General features: G+C 40.3%; 1 protein-coding gene across 1 annotated transcript in view; it reads right to left on the reverse strand.

Moving 5' to 3' along the window:
- ntsr1 (neurotensin receptor 1 (high affinity)) overlaps window positions 1-20,273 on the reverse strand; it is an 87,868-nt gene that overhangs the window by 4,544 nt on the left and 63,051 nt on the right. Inside the window, exon 3 of the mRNA XM_008288103.1 lies at window positions 7,780-7,864. Coding sequence (XP_008286325.1) covers window positions 7,780-7,864 — 85 coding nt within the window. The remainder of the gene's footprint in view (window positions 1-7,779; window positions 7,865-20,273) is intronic.

Here is a 20,273-nt window from a genome sequence, read left to right on the forward strand (position 1 = left end):
GGGGAGAACATGCAAACTCCACGCAGAAAGATTCCGGTGCCCCCACCGGGACGCGAACCGGCAACCTTCTTGCTGCGAGGCAACAGTGCTACCAACTGCACCACCTTGCAGCCCTGCTTTGAAAACCCTTTTATAATAATTCAATACATGCAATAGGTTATGTTTAAAAATATGATACATTGAACCTTTAACCTTTCACACTAATTGCCTGAGACATTTTTGACATTTTCACCATATTCTTGCGTAAGTTGTATACTGTATGCAAATTCTAAAAAGTAAATTATCATACAGCAAGGTCTGCTAGACAAGGGATACAGTGAGAGAGTTATCAGCAGAACATCTGTCCATTACAAACTACAGAAGAAAACACAGCGCTGCTCCACCAAGAACCGCAAAGAGGCAAAAAATGTCCTTGAAAACATAAAAAACGCTGGCGGGTGAAAACATTGGCTATGTGTGAACCAAGGAGGAGACTGCTCCCATTGCATCCGGCACTTTCTTTCAATGCAGTATTGACATCATGTTTTTAACACAATGTCTGAGACCATAAACTCATTAGGTAATTATCTTCTTTTTTTTTTTTTAACTCATTTAATATTTTTTCTTCTAATTACATGAAAAGTTCTGCTACATTTGGATGGAAACTTGACGACTAGCAGTGCTTTCACACTCACTGCTGTGGTCATCCTACATGAAAGAAAGCAAAAGGTTTAGCTGGCTGTCATTCATAGTTCATGTTTGAGTGATGGTAAATCATAACTTAAAACAAGCGGTTGTTCAACTAACTTAGCGAGTGATGTGATATTATAAACTATTTTCAGAACCTGCTCAAACAGATTTAACTAAAATCATCATCAGTCAGGACACAAGTATTACTGCAGAATAATAAATCGTATGAAAGGATTATGAGTGTTACTTATACATAGGACTAAATAAGTAGACAAGCCAAAACTATTAATAGTTTATACTGACTTATTAGTAAAAAGTTGTTTTAGTTTTAGTTCTTTAAGGATTGCATTGGTTCAGGACTTCCTATGAAACATACAGCAGATGCTACATATCTCAGTGGTTCTTGTGTCCAATGAGAACATACAGGTTTGTATTTCTGTCTGTAATCGGGCAAAGCAGGGGTGAACGGACAATAAGCAGGAGGGTCAGTATTATATTAACAAGATGATGAGATTCTTTACACGGAAACACCGGAAAATAAATAGAAAGCAAAAGGTTATAAATCATAACATATCGATAGGTTCCTCGCAGACGCAGTAGATACTCCAGATCCTCACCTCAGTTACTAGAATCTGCTGTATCGATCTGTTCCGCTCTTGCAATGGACAAGGGTCAGTGAAGTGTACAGCAAGTCAATGACATGTGTGTCTGCCTGCATACAGGGACGCCATTAAAGATGAATGAGGACGGGACTGAAGTGGACTCCAGGGATTGTATTGAACATGACCTTTTTGTTATATATACTTAGGCTGTGTTGACACGAGCCAAGAGACTTCAGGGAAACTATGGACTACAGGTGCAGCACTGTAGCATAATTTTACTATCTCAACAGTGTAGAACAACACTGGAGCATGCAAACTAAGAAATATTACACGTGGAATTATATAGTAAATGGAAAGTCTTACACAAATCATTGTATAATAATATTTTAGTCACTGAATTGTGCTGCTGTGCCAGACCCACAGCTGTACTGACAAAAGGAGTCCACCTTGATCCAAATCTGCCTGACTGAACAATCATTGCTGTTGATTAGTAGAATGAACAAAAATTAGTTTAAGTGTCTTGATCATACCAAAAAGTCAGCGCTCCGACCATTGGTAATTAATTGGTTCTCATTTTACACAGAAAACAGCACCAGTGGGGGCACTTGGAGTAAATTTGGTTGACTTTGTTGAGCTTGTTTGTCCTCTGAATGTCTGTCTCGTTGTTTTAAATTTCCAACATCAGTATTTGTTAAGCTGTCAGTTTGGTCGTTCAGTAGCAAGTGCAAATGCGTAATGCAGCTACAAGCACCTGAAGTTATTTAAAAACTATTTACAGACTTTTAAATCTCCCCTTCCTGCCCATAGAGAGGTAGAATGTGATGAACAAGGCGGCTGAACGCTTAGCAAAGAGAGAAAAGAATGGTGCTACAAAGGCAAGTCACTGAACTTGTTAGGGACTATGTTTCAATTTTGGCACGTCCAAAGTGCCAAGTTGTTGGATACTGGACATTGTGCATAACTTGTAGGCTACAATGGATTATGTACTATTTTTGCTGGAATTAATTCCAACTGACAGTTGCTAGATGAAGTCATCAGAAGCAAGTTGTTTCACATATCTTATTTTCTACATAGGCTTGTAGTAGATGTGACTTTTTCAAAAATAACACTGTTTGTTGTCACCTAGGTTGTGAAAATGTCTGTTCAGATATTGTATTAACAGCAGACCACATATTTCTTACACAGTTGCAGTTTGTCATTATATATGGATTGATATGGCTTATGTAGGCCACATAGCTCCGCAGCCACATGGCTTGCATTGAGTAGTCAACATGAATGATGAATTGTATCATTTGCCTTCTGTTCTTGGGTTCCCCTTGTTTAGCCTGCCATTATTTTCTTTTTCTGACTGAGGTTTGAGAAAGCTATTGATAAAATCCATGACTTTGACCTTGATGATAAAAAAGCCCACCAGTCATTCCGTTGCTTCAGTATCAGCAGGTTGCTGTTGAACCCACTGAACCCCAACACGTGTCCTCGGGTTGCAAGGTGTGTTATCTTTAAAGACCAGCCAGAAAATGTACAGAAAGAATCATCAAATTAACAACTTTTACAATATTTCCAGATAAATCCTCATATTTTATCAAAATCACTTTAATCTACATCTCTGAATGACCCAACAGCTTAACACCTGTCAAGATGACTCAGGCTCTGCATAAGTATCCTAAAAAGCTACTTCAGTCTCACTCCACCCCGTCCATTGCTCCACTGTTTTCTGTCTCCATAAGCGTTGAGGAAAATTGATAGCAAAGGACATTTCAACAGATGAGCAGGAGAGATAAAAACACCTCATTCTCTGAATCTCCTTTCCAACTGACTGTGACTGAGCAACTTTATTTGATTGCCGCCCTTTTACTGTTTGCAGAACAAACATAATTCCAAAATGACACCCTGTTACATGAGAAATTGAAGACGGCCGTCCTTTCACACTATGGAGGAAGGGAGGGCTGACTCGTGCCTTTCTTGTGACAGCCATACTGATGCTGCGGTTTCTCTGCTGCCTGTACCAACAAAAAAAAACCCTACTGCGAGAACAATAACAGCATTTGCCTCTCAATAATAACTCCACTGCAGGCACAATGTCGAGGACACACACACAGCAGTGCACTGTTAGCATAATCCACTTATTTTAAAGACAACATTTTTCATAAGTGGTGCAGGATGGCAACAAGTCGCTCTGTGATGTGATACATACTGGTTACTTATGAATAAGTGATGTAACTATTTTCATTAATATTATCAGCTTCTTCCTTGCAAAAAAATAAAAAATAAAAAGTGTGAATGTTTAACTTTCCATAGATAAACAGAAGTGCATAAAAAAATGAAGACCAACAAGAAGCTTTGATCTAGAAGCAGGTGGATTAAAAATGTGTTTCTTCTCAGGCAACGATGGGGAGGAGAAACCCTAAAATAAGAAGCGCGACATGATCGTATCTGAGGAACACACTGTTCCTGATCACCTGAGAATCATTAGAGCTGTTATTGTTTCATTAATATATGCTTGAATAATTAGTGACCTTCCAGTTATTTTTTTATTCACTTATTTTTTCCTCACATGTAAGAATTCCAGACCTGATGCCACAGCTACTATGGAAATTAATCCAATTTTCAACAGGATAACCTACTTTATATCGACATGAGCACTTGTGTGAGTCAATGTTTGTACAAAATTCCATGTCTTCAACAATCCATCATCATATCCCTTTTCTAAGATTTTCTGTTTTTCTAAAGTTTTAAATGATAGATTTATTAAATACAGGCAATAATAAGAGATTTTTTTAACATCATAGAATTTTGTAATGTTGCATATTAGCAATGTAATCTGTAAAGCTAGATGTAATAGTAAATATAATTTAAAAGGAAGTTTAGCTCACTACAAGTCTGTTATTATACACTGCTCAAAAAAAAAGGGAACAACACATCCTAGATCTCAATGAATGACATATTCCAGTTGAGAATCTTTATTCATTACATAGTGGAATGCGTTGAGAACAAAATAACAATAAAATGATCAATGTCAATCAAAATTATTGTTCCATGGAGGTCTGGATTTGCAATCATACTCAAAATAAAAGTGGAAAATCACATTACAGGCTGATCCAACTTCAGTGGAAATTCCTCAAGACAAGTCAGAATGAGGCTCAGTAGTGTGTGTGGCCTCCACATGCCTGTAGGACCTCCCGACAACACCTGGGCATGCTCCTAATGAGGCGGTGGATGTTCTCCTGAGGGATCGCCTCCCAGATCTGGATAAAAGCATTATCAACTCCTGGACAGTCTGTGGTGCAACGTGGCGTTGGTGGATGGAACGAGACATGATGTCCCAGATGTGCTCAATTGGCTTTAGGTCTGGGCAGGCCAGTCCAGTCCATAGCATTAATGCCTTCATCATGCACGAACTGCTGACATACTTCATCCACATGAGGCCTAGCATTGTCATGCATCAGAAGGAACCCAGGGCCCACTGCACCAGCATATGGTCTCACAATGGGTCTGAGGATCTCATCCTGGTACCTAATGGCAGTGAAGGTACCTCTGGCTAGCACATGGAGGGCTGTGCGGCCCTTCAAAGAAATGCCTTCCCACACCATTACTGACCCACTACCAAACCGGTCATCCTCTTGGGATGTTGCAGGCAGCAGAACGTTCTCTACGGCGTCTCCAGACACTGCCACGTCTGTCACATGTGCTCAGTGTGAACCTGCTCTCATCCATGAGGAGCACAGGGCACCAGTGGAAAATCTGCCAATCTTGGTGTTCTCTGGAAAATACCAGTCGGGCTGCATGGTGTTGGGCTGTATGCACAATCCCCACTTGTGGACATCGGGACCTTATACCACCCTCATGGAGTCTGTTTCTGACAGTTTGAGCAGACACATGCATATTAGAGGCCTGCTGGAGGTCATTTTGCAGGGCTCTGGCAGTGCTCCTCCCGTTCCTCCTTGCACAAAAGAGGAAGTTGCAGTCCTGCTGCTGAGTTGTGCCCTCCTACGGCCTGGACACTGTGCTGAGAGACACAGCAAACCTTCTTGCCACAGCTCGCATTGATGTGCCATCCTGGATGAACTGCACTACCTGAGCAACTTCTGTGGGTTTTAGACACCGCCTCATGCTACCTCTAGGGGTGAGAGCACTGACAAAATGCAAAAGTGACCAAAACATCAGCCAGAATGGATGACAACAGAGACATGATCTGTGGTCACCACCTGCAGAACCACTCCTTTATAGGAATTGTTTTGCTAATTGCCTCTCATTTCCACCTGTTGTCTGTTCCATTTGCACAACAGCAGGTGAAATTGATTTACATATAGTGTTGCTTCCTAACTGGACAGGTTGATTTCACAGAAGTGTGACTGACTTGGAGTTACATTATGTTGTTTAGGCTCTCCCTTTAATTTTTTGAGCAGTATACATATTCTATAAACTGTTATTTACCTGAGTGATTTGCATAGCAATGATTTAAAATCAACAAATTATATAAAATATTCCTTTACCTCACATATGAAGCACAGACCCTAAAGTGTTTTTAAGTTGTGGAGACTAACATCAGATTAGAATTTGAAGGTATTCAAATAAGATGTGATCTGACTGAAAACAACTTTTTTCCAGAGTCTTAGAGATTAATGGCAGTTCAGAGACTGATCTGCAATCATTGGCGTCATTTGGGTCGAAGCTGGGTTTTTTAAGTTGTGGTTGCACTATAGTCGGAATGGATGACTCCATTTATTAGACAGCTATTAATTATAGCCAGTTTTAGAGCGCAGAAGGTAGTTAAAATGTCTTAATAGCGGCGAGGTGATAAAATATGTCAGGGGCAGCACATCTGAGTCATGTGTTATTGAATTTCCCTTCTGGGATAAATAAAGTATTTTTCATTTCATTTCATGTGAGAGACACTTTCAGCCAGCCGTAATGACGACATGGGTTAAAATTTGTGAAGGGGACTGATTGGATGTGAGAGACACTGATCTGGTGGCGAGATGTGAGATTAAATGATATCTACTTTGTTAAGAAAGAAATTGAGAAACCTCTGACAAGAACCGATGAAGTTAAGTAGAATTTTAGGTCTCTGGGATTTTTCTTTTTGCTTAGTCATACTGAGCTTTGGCTGCCTTGACTGTGCTTTGATATTGCAATCTTATAAATATTTCATCCTACTGTATCTTACATTTAAAGTGATTTCAACTGAAGCTGCCGCAGTCAGTTTGCATAATTATTGATGCATGATTATTGATACGTTTACACTTGATTCTTATTTGTCTTGGAACACTTGCTTTAAAAATAAATAAATAAATAAATAAATCATTCTTCTTTAACAATTCTCTACTTGTCAGTGTTTACTAGAATGTACCAAATCATTATGCTAAATTCCCCATAAAATTAAAAAATAAGTAAATAAAAATAAATAAATCTACTAGGTAATAAAGCCGATTTTGGTTTTAATTAAAAACTTTTGGGGAATTGCCCTACTGACCCTAATAATAAGCCCTCTTTTTTTTTTTTTTTTTTTAAATCATGTTGGAGTTATCAGTTTATTTTAGTTTAGTTTGATTACATGTTACACTGTGCTGCATTATACATTGATAGACATATGGCCAAAATAAAACTTAGATGAAATCATCAATTTGTGGAAAATTACTGTTTAGATTAATCGGCAAATCAGTAATGACCTTCCTATACAAATTGATAGGAAGGTCCTTATTGTCAGCCTTAATTTGAATCTGCTTGGAGAAATCAAATGCAAAAGGTCCTGCCGTTACAAGAAAGTTAAACTCACTTAAACTCAGTAATTGCTTTTTTGACCAAAAAGACAGCGAGGTGGAACCAAACAAAAGCGGAACATTTTCATTTCAGCTTGGCTTCTGCAGAAAATAGGAATCTTAATGAATTGTCGCCTACATGTGAATCTTTGACACAGTTTTATCACCAAACAAACCCTTTCTTCAGCCTCTGCTGCCTAATGGAACACGAAGCACAGATACAAAGTGGTCTGTGTGTGTGATTGAATGGGCGGTGTGTTTGCTTACTGAGGATGTACGATTTTCTGTTGGCACATTTAAGTGATCTTTCTTCGTTCTTAATATAGAGCAGAAGAACTAGACTTTGCAAGTAATAATAGTAACTTAATGAAAATGTCTTTGATTTGATTAGGCGGACAATGTGTGGTTTGGTAGGGCTAATTGTTCGAGAGAGAAAAAGAAAGGGGAGAGAGTGAGGGACAGAGAGGGGACGAGAATGTTAAATGAAAGCAATCTAATCAGGAAGATGAATCTGTCCTGCTCAGATGCCCCTAACTGATGACCCTCTGAATGACAGCTAGAGCCAATATTGGTGTGGGTGTGTCTGCATAGTCGGGTTTGTACTTACGTGTGTAAATGATGTGCGCATGTGAAGCTCTATAGGTGTGTGTGTGTATGTGTTGCATTGGTGTGCTTCTGCATGGATCGAGTGAGCAAACAAACTGCTGGAGGTTCGCTTGCATGAGAGGCTGAGAAGGATTGTTACTTACTCGGACCACTCAGAGACGTAGCAAAACATGAGGCGGCGAGCGTGATAGGGCAGCCAGCAGACCACAAAGGCTATCACCACGGCTCCTGGACACAAGGAGGGAGAGAGACAGTATCAGAAGACAACAAATAGCCAAGAACGTAGTCGACAGCACTTAGGAAAAACATCGAACTGGTACAGAAAGTGAAAACGTTCATTTGTAGAAGGTGCATAGTGTTCAGAAGATTACAATGAAAATGTTTAAATTTTGATGAGCATAGCAGACCAAAGAATAGAGAGAACAAAGATGTTGTGAAACAGCTAAATTAGTGTAAAGAAAAAGTCTGAAGTGGTAAGCAAATGCAAGAAATGGTTTCTATGAAGGATTTGTGGATTTGTTCTCTCTCTCCCCAACCAGATGGCTGCTCTCCCACAGCCTGGTTCTGCTGCAGTTTTCTTCCTGGTAAAGGGGATTTTATTTTCTTCTATTTCCCCACTGTAGCCAAGTTCTGCTCAAAGGGAATCCAGGGAAATCTTTGGATTTGTTGGGTTTCTCTATATATTTTGTTTTCAGTCTTCAATATGAAGCGCGTTGAGATGACATATTTTGAGAACCTGCTACCACTACAGACAGTGAGCTCAAATAAATACTTCTGATGTAAAATTTTTTGATTTAACTGACTGAAATCATGCTACAAACCTTCTGAACCCGCCAACCAAAAATTCAGATGCAGTGGGCTAGTGTTCAGGTAAGTGTCACTTTACTCTGGAGGTCTGAAAGTGTCAGTAGAAGACAAAAGGACTTCTCCTTTGTCTTCTTCAAAATATTTCACCAGTCATCCAAGAGGCTTCCTCAGTTCTCATCCTCTTTGATAAGAGATGAAAGGCTTTTGAGAAGCAAAAAAAGAAGCCTCTTCTACTGAAGCCGCTAGGATTACCATGACTTGGATGGCAGAGAACATATACAGAAATTTAAGTCTTCATGGATTCAAAACTTTGAATCAAATCAAAAAGTAAAACATGGAAAACCTTACTGAAACTGATAATGCATACTTTTTACTGACCTAGATGCAAAGAAGTGTTTTTACTGTATCGGGACCAGGCAGTATTTGTTATTGCAGAAGCTTCCACACTTGTATTTCAGTACTATACTCGTACGTTTGAGCCTATTTAAAACTGTGTCCCAGTCCCTACCTGGGTCCATTTGGAAGAGGCAGACTCTGGTCAAGATCAAGTGCAGTGGGATGTAAGTTTACATCATATGTAAAAGCTACCCTAGAATGTACAACTGATGAGGATGCAGCTTCAACATTACAAGACTAGACATTTGATCCTAAAGAATTGCACAATTGTTCGGCAGCTGGAGGTGGGTCTGGCTGTGTGGCAATGCCTAGGAAAGAAAAGTCTGTTTGTGGAACCTTTTTAACATTGTGTTAACCTTTGCGTTAGGATTGCATTATTACAACTGCATTGCGGTGTTTTATTGCTAGATTATTGGTCATTACTTTGTTATTATCTTTCTGTCATCATAACATTGTTTTGCTTGTAAAATGTACATGATTTTTTCTTTTCTTTTCTTTTCTTTTTTTTTTTTTTAAAAAGACCTATTTTTGTATTTTTTTGACAATTGCATTCATACTTCAGCATGGTATAGATCATTCAAATTTAACCAGGAAGTGTCCCAAAAGCACCTTGAACGACAGACAGTTGAGCAACGTTGACAAAGGTTTCCAAGTGTGGAATAAAGCTGTCTCTACTAACACACTGTGTTGTTGCGTTTGATTACTGTTGCATGAAATGTTATAGTGTTGCAAATGAACATTTTTAAAACAGGTTTAATAACATCAGCGTAACTGACTGATTGTTATCAGGGTCTTTACATTGTGAATTACAGTTTTGATTGGGCTAAAGCGAACACTTCAATTTCTGTTTATTTTTTTAAAAGGTGAAAACACAGAGACTTATTGTTTTCTTTAAAAAAAAATCTCTCAGGTGTTTCTTATCCAGAGAGCCCAAAGTGGCTCATTTTGGCTTTATAGTTCAAGATACTTTCTTGTCATTATACATGCGTGTACAATATTACTGAATTAATAGATGTTTTTTTCAGGTAGAAGTTGCAAAACATAACCTCAGGCGGAAGTGGTTAACAAGAAGTCTGTATGTATAAACACACCAGAAATTGCAGAAACCAAGTACCACATAAGAAAATAGCCCGTGTTTCACAAAATTTAAAAATAGCAGGTGTTTTTATGGAAGCAGAAAGAGCACTTTGAACTGAGAATGACACAAATCAATGATTCATTCAAACAGCTGTGTTATTCGTCTGACAAATTTTATTAAAGTGCTTCATAGGGTTCTCTTCTTTTCTCCTCTTCTCGTCTCTCGTTTGTGATCAGATGACAAGGTGCTGAGCTGCATCAGAGGACTGCAGGTCAAACTGTGCTATTATTTTCAGCCTAAGTTTCATCTTCATTGTTCCTTCTGTCAATACAATTTATTCGCATAATGGATATTCGACTGCATCAACAACCCGTTGATGAAGGGGGCTGATTGGATGATGTATGCATTCGCATATGGAGCCTATCCCAGCCGACTCAGGGCGAAGGCAGGGGACACCCCTGGACAGATCGCCAGCCTATCGCAGGGCTACACTTTGAGACAGACCACCATGCACACTCATATTCACACCTACGGACAATTTAGAATCACCAATTAACCTCAACTTGTTTTCAGACCTTGTGAGAGGAATCTGGACAACCCGGAGAGAACCCAGGCTACAAAGGTGGTGTCCTCACCGGGACGCGAACCAGCGACCTTCTTGCTGCGAGGCAATGGTGCTAACCACGAGCGACCTTGCAGCCCTTTTTCAGAACATCATTTTTTAAATTCAGTGTTTGTACACAGATAGGTGGATGGAGAATTGTGACATTAATGTCCAGCTTGGTAAAGTTAAGTAATAATGGCTGCAAAACAGCTTGTATTCTCAGAGCAAGCATCCAAAAACATGAATAAAATAAAATCCCTCCCTCATGCGTTGTTTGTATTCACTGCACAGGGATCTTTGGCAGTACCTGTAATTGTACTGCAGCCGAGTTGCCTGCTGTGTAAGAAGAAACATTTTGAAACTATTTCAGGTTGCAGACTTGGCAATCAGGCAGACTTGGACTTACATCTTCAATGCCGGAGGATCAAACTTAATAAAGTTTGAGGCTTTAATAAATCAGCTTCTTGCTTGGCACATCCTTGAAAGCACCTAGCCAGGAAGCAAATATCCATCCATGCTACAATTATGAGACATTTTACAGAAGTTTCAACTAAGGAATGAAACTGAAGTTACATTTGTGGCATCATCCACAGATAACAGACAGTGGTGAGGGTTTGGCTACCTCAGGAAAAAAGTCTCTTGGAGAAACTGGCAGTAGCTGTGAGAAGGGCATTCTGACGACTAAGTTAAACTTAACCTCTCTATGTACATATTAGCATGTTTACAAGACATTTCATAAGAAAATGTTGTCACACATTGTGATGCTGCAATGTCTACTATCTTAGTATCAGACATTGAGGTCAAATTAGGTGAAGGCCAATAAACAGAATTAGAGAGACTTTAGATTTAGAGACTAGGATGTTAAACCACTTATAGAAAGACAATTGCAGTTTTAGAAGGAAGACAACTGCATAAAATGTAATTTACTCTCCTAATCTAACCCCTGTCAATTTCTTCCTTTTTTCCCTCAATCATAAACTTACAACTTTAATCTGGAGATTTCAGAATTCTCTGAACATTACCACTGTCCCTTAGCTCCGTATTAGCTATTTATTTTACCTACAAAGGTCACAATATACCAACATCTAGCATTCTAACGTTTGCTAATTAGTGCTAAATGTTAATAAAATAAATAAATAAATAAATAAATAAACAGTTGCCTGAGTCAGATGGGAATAGTTCAGTAGGTATCCGTTCAGTTGTCTCGCACAGCTAGACCATTCTGTAGCACAGAATGAATAATAGCTGAACCTCATTATCGTTCTACTATGGGGGGAAGACACTCTAGCTTGTTTGTATTTCTTTGCTTCGTTCTGTGGAATAACAACGTAATTGGTTCAAACAATGCAACAATGGAGTCCCCTTAAATGGTGATCTGTTCACAGTTAGGTGAGCACTGGGAGCTAATTAACTGGAAAAAACAAGTGGGGTTATCTTATTACACAATCCAAAACGGTAACATGTACATAGTGGAAAGGCAGGAGATGTGACATTCACAGCCACTGGAAGGCTTATACCCACAGTCCATATTTGGTGAGTTTAGCGAGATTTTATGACAATCTCTCTCTTAATCCATCCTTAAACTATAAATGTGAATGGAAAAAGAATCTTGAGTAATTCAGCCCTGACGTCAACCTCATAAGTCATCGATTCACCTCATTAAGCACAGGTTTAGTTTAAACTTGCTTTTCATAGCTACGGAATGACTTGTAAGAATGAATAAATATGTTGAAATGCTCACATATCCTATTCAGCTCTTGTGACCTACAGCAAATGTCTATTCATATCTCACTGAGGTACATGAGTTTCTGTTACCACTTAGTCACAGTGTGATTGAATAGTCAAAGGCATCCATGGTGTTAATAGCAACTGCTGTCATTTGAGTCTGCTGAGTTCCTGGAAGCTTCTTAAAGAACAGTGCTGCCATACCCAGAATGAAAAGCAACAAATAGAATAAGTTTTCTAGCCCTTGTTTGTTATTTCAGTATAATTTAGCACAACTATTAATGTGTGAAAGCCCAGCTATACAACAAAGACATGACAAACATTGGAATGGTGATTTGTTTGACTTTCATGACAGATTACAACAGCCTCCAACACAACATGTTGTCTACTTGATTCTCTGCAGCTGGTGAAGAATAGCTCAGACCTTTGACAAATGACCCCATTCAAAAAACCTCAGCCCATGGCGTCACCCGCACTGTATGCTGATTGTTTTCAATTCTGAGGTGGACGTACTAATGTGCACTGTTTGATGAAATCTTAACTTGTCTCAAAAGGCCAATTTCCCATCCATCTGCTGTCTTGTAAATATTTTTTAAAAAAAAAACATCAACAGACACACACAGAGGAATTCTTAAGTACATGGACACGCTTAGGCAGTAAAGGCAGCGGGAGAAGCCAGAGCAGTATCAGTTCTAAATGCTTTAGTGTGTGTGTGTGTGTGTGTGTGTGTGTGTGTGTGTGTGTGTGTGTGTGTGTCTTTGCACTGCACCCATACGGTCCATCAATAAGTCAGTGGCAGACAGGAATCTCATTTATCTGGAGTCTGTTGCAGGATGGCAGCTCACTCCTCAGCTCACTGCCCAACACTATTTGTCACTGCCAGTTGGTCTCGACTGGTTAATCGCTTATCACACACAGGACCAGTAATTCTGAAACCATAGCAACCCGCCCTCTGTGGTCACAGCTCTATGCACATATGGCTTTTGACATCTTACCCATTGACATTATTACTTCCTGCATAATATGCTGCTCATCCAATGCATGGACTCTGCAAGACCTCTGAAGGTGTCCTGTGATATCTGGTGCTTTCATGATAGCAGTAGATCATTGAAGTGCAACTTGACTCCAGACACCCTGCTGCTGGTTCCTGATCTGTTCTTACTCCGAACACCGGCAGCATCTCACAACATTTGCTTCATGTGTAATTTAAAATCCTTTTCCTGACATCCTTATTTCCCAAGGTCCACCAACCCTGAAGAGCTTACTGTGCCCTATTGTCACATCTACTTGTGGTTTCTGGTTTCCTAAAGCAGAACTGGAGGCAGAGCCCTCAGCTATGAGGCTCCTCTCCTCTGGAAGCAGCTCCCAATTTGGGTCGGGAGGCAGACACCCTCTCTACTTTTAAAATTAGGCTTGAAAGTTTGCTTTTTGATAATCTTATAGTAACTGCTGCCTCAGGTGACCCTGAACCATCCCTCAGTTGTGCTGCTGTAGGCCTAGATGGCTGGGGGTCTTCCCATTATGCATTAAGGCCTTTTCCTCTCCTTTCATTCTCTCTCAATACATTTACAGTCATCCTCAAATGTATTCATACCCTCCCATTAAAGAAGGAAAAAAACAGCTGTCACTGAAATAAGTTGAAATTGACAAAAGTAATAACAACAACAACAAAAAAATCATGACAATCATGACATTGCTTTTAAATTGTGGTTCAACAGAAATACATATATTGTTTTAAAACAAAACAAGATAACAAGCATGATGGGACTCGCAAACTAATACTTTATTGAACAACTCTTTGAGGCAATCACTGCAGTCAAGTGTTTTCTGTAACTCACAGTCAGACTCAGGTATTTTGATTTTGGCCCACTGCTCATCAGCAAAGGGCTGGTATTTGTCCAGGACAGTTTTTTTCTTTTCTTTTTTAAAATTATTCTTTTCCACTGCAATTCAAAAGCAATGTCTTATTTCACTAAATCATAATTTCGCAAATTTTTTATTTATTATTACTTTTTTTCAGTTTCTAGTTATTTTAGTGACCATTGAGAATTTTGCCTTTTCTTTAATGGAAGGGTATGAATAAATTTGAGGACGACTGTAAACGCCACCATTGCATATTAGTAACATGTTTTCTCTCCTGTAATTGGTGTTTTGTTCTCTTTGTAGGAATCCCTGGTGCCATAGTTCCATATTTCTGATCTGTAGTGAATGGCCTCAGTAACCTCTTTACTGTTTGTTGTTCTGTGATGAAAAATGTGTATTTTCTTTCTGCCATCCTTTTCTTTTTTCCCTTAATCCTCAACCCAACCAGTTGAGGCAGATGGTCACCCTCCCTGAGCCTACTGGAGGTTGCTTCCTGCTAAAGGAGATCTCCCCCCCCAAAATATACCAAAGAGCTTCATCAAAAGGCATCTTTATATTTGTTAAGTTTCTCTCTACAATAGAATGTTGTAAAGTCTTGATGTTGCGATGTGAAGTGGCCACACCATAAGGTGACTTGTGTCGTGAAATTATGCTTGCTAAATAAAACTGTATTGAACTGAGTTGGTTTATTGTATGAGATTAACAACTTCATGCCCTTCATCTGTGAGTGGCAATAATGTTAAAGTATCTGTGTATATGTGTCTAGCAGGAAGTCAGAGAATATGGCCATATGGCTATCAGCATATCTGCAAAAGTAACTGAACTTTAACAAAGGCAAAACTTTGATTTGATTGTGAAAAGTTGTAGAGGTGCTGCAGGTGGATTTTGTTCATATTAACTTACAAAAATGACTGATAGCAGACTTTAAGCTAAGTTAGCAATGTGGTGCTGTTTGTAACTTCCTGTTTAGTGGTACTGAATTATAAACAGATTATAAACTGTGCCCTGAAGAGAAACGAAAGTTGTTGCTTTGAAATTCCGATTTTTTTTTCATTTGTTTGGTTTTACTCTCTAAGCGGTCAACACAAAAGAAAAACACTGTTCTGTTTGCATCTGGTATGCACTAAATCAAACAAATGCAGAACAAGCACTTAACCCCTGATTGATTTGTGGGATTGAAGTGCACTGGATCTGTATGTTCTGATTCTAAATTGGAGTTTCTCAGACTTTCCTGTGGCACACAGCTGGTGCCACTAAATGCAAAGAATCCTGCTGAAGTGAGTGGGAAGACTTTTTTTTTTCGTGAACTCTGTGGCTATTACTAGAGACTATGACTCACTGTGGACAGCTTTAATTAATGCTGGCTTGATCTGTGGTTTTGTAGCAGGAAAGTGATTAATAACAGCCGATGCTGAACTGCCAATTAATGAAACAGTTGTACAAAGACAGGCTAATTATGACAAACTGGGTTTAGAATTGGGACCCGTTCATTTTGGAATTATGACACAAAAAGAAACGCCATATAAAGAGCAGGTCTAATTAAGTTAAAGTAGGACGGAGAGAGGGATGGGGGGGTCAATAGGGGAAAAGGGGAAATTCATCTGTGCCCCATTCTGGCCAGTGTCTCAGTCCACTTTCATAATTGATGAGTGCAGAACGTGAGGCACTCTACAGCTAAGATTTTTCTGCCTCTGTGTGATAAAGACTGTACTCACATTTAGAGTGGCATGAGAAATCAATTCAAAATCCTTTTTTTCCATGTTTAAATTGCCTTTGTTTATTACCAAACCAATTTGGACTGCCATTAAAGTGTAATTGTGCATTAGGATGGATCTTAACAGCTATTGCTAGAGTTGAGAAAAGAAGAAAAACCGGACCCATCTGGTTACAATGTTCCCCTTGATGTAGTTTAGCTTGAAATTTAATCTGTGGTATGACAACAAAGGTCAGGACAATAAAAACGGAATGATTATAGAAAGACATTATCTATTTTATTATAAGTCTCTTATCAAATGTCCAAAACATCAAGCAAAGATCTGTCAGAGTTTCTCATGTGTCGACTGATTAAGCAAGAGATCAGAGCAAAGATCACAGAGAAATATTAATTTGCAGTGACCTAAATGCTAACATTGCCATGCTAACCTGCTCATAATTACAATGCTAGCATGCCAATGAGATGGATGTATTTAATTTTAGACAAAAATGGCAACACATTTGCAGGATACAAAAAAACGTTAAAATACTGCTCAAAACAAAGGGAACATCTAAACAACACAATGTAACTCCACACTTCTGTGAAATCAACCTGTCCAGTTAGGAAGCAACACTGTTTGTGAATCAATCCCATCAATTTTGTGCAAATGGAACAGACAACAGGTGGAAATGAGAGGCAATTAGCAAGACAATCCCTATAAAGGAGTGGTTCTGCAGGTGGTGACCACAGACTATGTCTCTGTTTTCATCCATTCTGGTGTTTTGGTCACTTTTGCATTTTGTCAGTGCTCTCACCCATAGAGGTAGCTTGAGATGGTGTCTACAACCCACAGAAGTTGCTAAGGTAGTGTAGCTCATCCAGGATGGCACATCAATGCGAGCTGTGGCAAGAAGGTTTCCTGTGTCTCAGCACAGTGTCCAGAACATGGAGGAGATACCAGGAGACAGGCCAGTACACCAGGAGATGTGGAAGGGGTCATAGGAGGGCAACAACCCAGCAGCAGGACTGCAACCTCTTTTGTGCAAGGAGGGACAGGAGAAGCACTGCCAGAGCCCTGCAGGATGACCTCCAGCAGGCCTCTAATATGCGTGTGTCTACTCAAACTGTCAGAAACAGACTCCATGAGGGTGGTATAAGGGCCACCAGTCGGGGCTTGTGCATACAGCCCAGCACCATGCAGGGAGATTGGCATTTTCCAGAGAAGACCAAGATTAGCAGATTCGCCATGGGTGCCCTGTGCTCTTCACGGATGAAAGCAGGTTCAAACTCAGCACATGTGACAGACATGACAGACGCCGTGGAGAACGTTCTGCTGCCTGCAACATCCTCCAATGTGCCTGGTTTGGCACTGGGTCACTAATAGTATGGGGAGGCATTTCTTTGAAGGGCCGGACAGCCCTCTACGTGCTAACCAGAGGTACCCTGACTGTCACTAGGTACCCGGACGAGATCCTCAGACCCATTGTGAGACCATATGCTGGTGCAGTGGGCCCTGGGTTCCTTCTGATGCATGACAATGCTAGGCCTCATGTGGATGAAGTGTGTCAGCAGTTCCTGATGATGAAGGCATTGATAACATGGACTGGCCTGCCCATTCCCTGGACCTGAATCCAATTAAGCATATCTGGGACATCATGTCTTGTTCCATCCACCAACGCCACATTGCATCACAGACTGTCCAGGAGTTGACTGATGCTTTAATCCAGATCTGAGAGGCGATCCCTCAGGAGAACATCCACCGCCTCATCAGGAGCATGCCCAGGCGTTGTAGGGAGGTCCTACAGGCATGTGGAGGCCACACACTACTGAGCCTCATTCTGACTTGTCTTGAGGAATTTCCACTGAAGTTGGATCAGCCTGTAATGTGATTTTCCACTTTTGTTTTGAGTATGATTCCAAATTCAGACCTCCATGGAATACTAATTTTGATTGACATTGATCATTTTGTTGTTTTGTTCTCAATGCATTCCACTATGTAATGACTAAAGATTCTCAACTGGAATATTTCATTCATTGAGATCTCAGATGTATTATTTTAGTGCTCCCTTTTTTTTTGAGCAGTATACTTGACCAAAGTAAAAACTGATTTACTTTATTAGCTTAGTCTAAGCAATTTCAAACCTGTCTAGTTTAAGTCAAAGTCAAATGATCACTTAAATCCCAGTGTTGTCATCTAACTCCATCTGTGGTTGAAACTCCATCCATCCATTATCTGTACACCACTTTATCCTCTTTCGTGTCAAAGGTGAAACAGCGTCACATAGAAAAAGACAGAGAACCAAGCACACTCACATTCACACTTAGAGACAATTAAGAATCACTAATTAACCACAGCATGTCTTTCGACTGTGAGAGGTAGCTGGAGAACCAGGTGGGAACTCACAAATTCCACACAGACCCGAGCCTGAGATTTGAACCCAAGACCATTAGGTTGTGAGACAGCATTGCACCACCTTGTCGCTCCTGGTTGAAACTCCTACAGGGGAAAACCCTTTGCGAGATTTAACTCAAACTTGCACAAGTTGCGGTCTAACTTAAGCCTTAGGCAGATCTGATGAAACTTAGGTTTTACTTAAATCTGCTGCAGACTTGGTTTCACTGAGGTTGAACCAAAACCAGGTACAACCTGGGGGACGTATTCTCTCTGAGCAATACAGATTCTAATCAAAGAGGCTTGTCAACAACTGGTAAAAAAAAAAAAAAAAAAGAGATCCCTCTATAGCTTTATAGCTATAGACCAGGTTAGCGCCACAGCATCAGTTACCATGGAAATCTAGCAGGTTAAAAGAGAGCCACCTTTATGATACTGACAACTCTGGCTTTAGGCTCAACATACCTGCTCACCCATTTGTCTCGCTTTGTAGTTCAGCCCTCTGTTGAGATGAAATGTCATCAAGTTTTTATTCAACACATTAAGGGCATAGTAATTGTGAAATTCTAAGCTAAATGAATATCTTACAAGGTGTGTCAGAAAAATTCCAGGACTGGTGTCAAAAAAGATGCACAGTCGTGACTTGACATTCTGACCCTTAACAATTCGAAAACGTTGCTATCCGATAGGTTTTTCGGAAACATGAGCAGAACCTATAAAAAACAGCCTTAACATACTGACAGCCTTAGCTTCCGACTCCAACATGACATTTTATGTCACAAATAAGGATAACGGCGCATCATCTGACTTAACAATCCGACAGATTGGCTACATTCAGACTGCAGGACTTAATGCTCAATTCGTATTTTTTGTGAAATCCGAATTTTTTGCGAGTTCGTTCACATTTCCAATTAAATGCGACTTGTATGGGATCTGCTGTGTGAACTTCATACGACCCAAAGGTGTCCCGCATGTGCAGAAGAGGAGAACAGCGACGTCACACACAGCAAGCGTGCTCAGTGTTTACGGAAGTAAACATGGATGGTAACGGTGGAGTGTATCTTGCGATTTTTAAAGTTTTTTTTTTTTTTTAAAGTGGCTATCCAACCGGAGCTAGCACATTTACAATGTAATCATCCCGGTTGTGGTGATATTCTACACAATAATGGACATGAAACTGTTGCAGTTTGCTCTGGTCTTTCTTCTGTTTTTGAATCTGCTGTTCACATCGGTGACAGCAGACCAACGTGCCACGGTGAGCCCTTTGTTTATTCTCGTGACCAGCTGTTAGCTCTCCATAACACTGCGAGGCTCACAGGTGAGAGGCCTGATGTCCCCTGTGAGCTTAACAGGAGGAGAAGGGGAAGCCGTCCCGGGGCAGAACGCCACAACAGGAGGAGACGCTACAAACCTGTCCTCCCCTCAGTCATCACGAGGATCCATTGGCAACAAGACGGATGAGCTTATGGCGCTAACACGGCATCAGCAGGAATACCGGCAGTGCAGCATCATGCTATTCATGGAGACCTGGCTAACAGAGTCAACAATGGACTCCAACGCTGCGCTAGACAGCTTTCAGTTGCTGGGAGCAGACAGGTGAAAGGAGAGCGGTAAGAAGAAAGGAGGGGGACTGGCAGTGTTTGTGAATGATAGATGGTGTAACCCTGGGCACATCACTATCAAGGAAAAACTCTGCAGTAAGGACACTGAGCTGTTAGCATGAGACCTTACTACCTGCCGAGGGAATTCTCATACATTATTGCGATAGCTGCGTATGTTCCCCCCCCGCTAACGCTAACTCTGCTTGTGATGTCCTACACACAGCTACAACACCCACAGGCCTTCTTTGTTATTACTGGGGACTTCAATCATACCTCTCCATCGTCCACACTACCCACATTCACACAGTATGTCACCTGCCCCACCAGAGAGAGTAAAATACTGGACCTTTTTTTATGCCAAAACCAAAGAGGGTGAAGAAGAAAGCCATTTTCTTTTATTGTGATGGTCAAAGACCCCTGAATTCATTCCCTGTTGCCATGTGTTTTCCCATCACCTTTTGTCATGTGTTTTCCTACC

Source organism: Stegastes partitus, unplaced genomic scaffold (assembly GCF_000690725.1).
Source record: "Stegastes partitus isolate 25-593 unplaced genomic scaffold, Stegastes_partitus-1.0.2 Scaffold12, whole genome shotgun sequence".
NCBI lineage: Eukaryota > Metazoa > Chordata > Actinopteri > Pomacentridae > Stegastes > Stegastes partitus.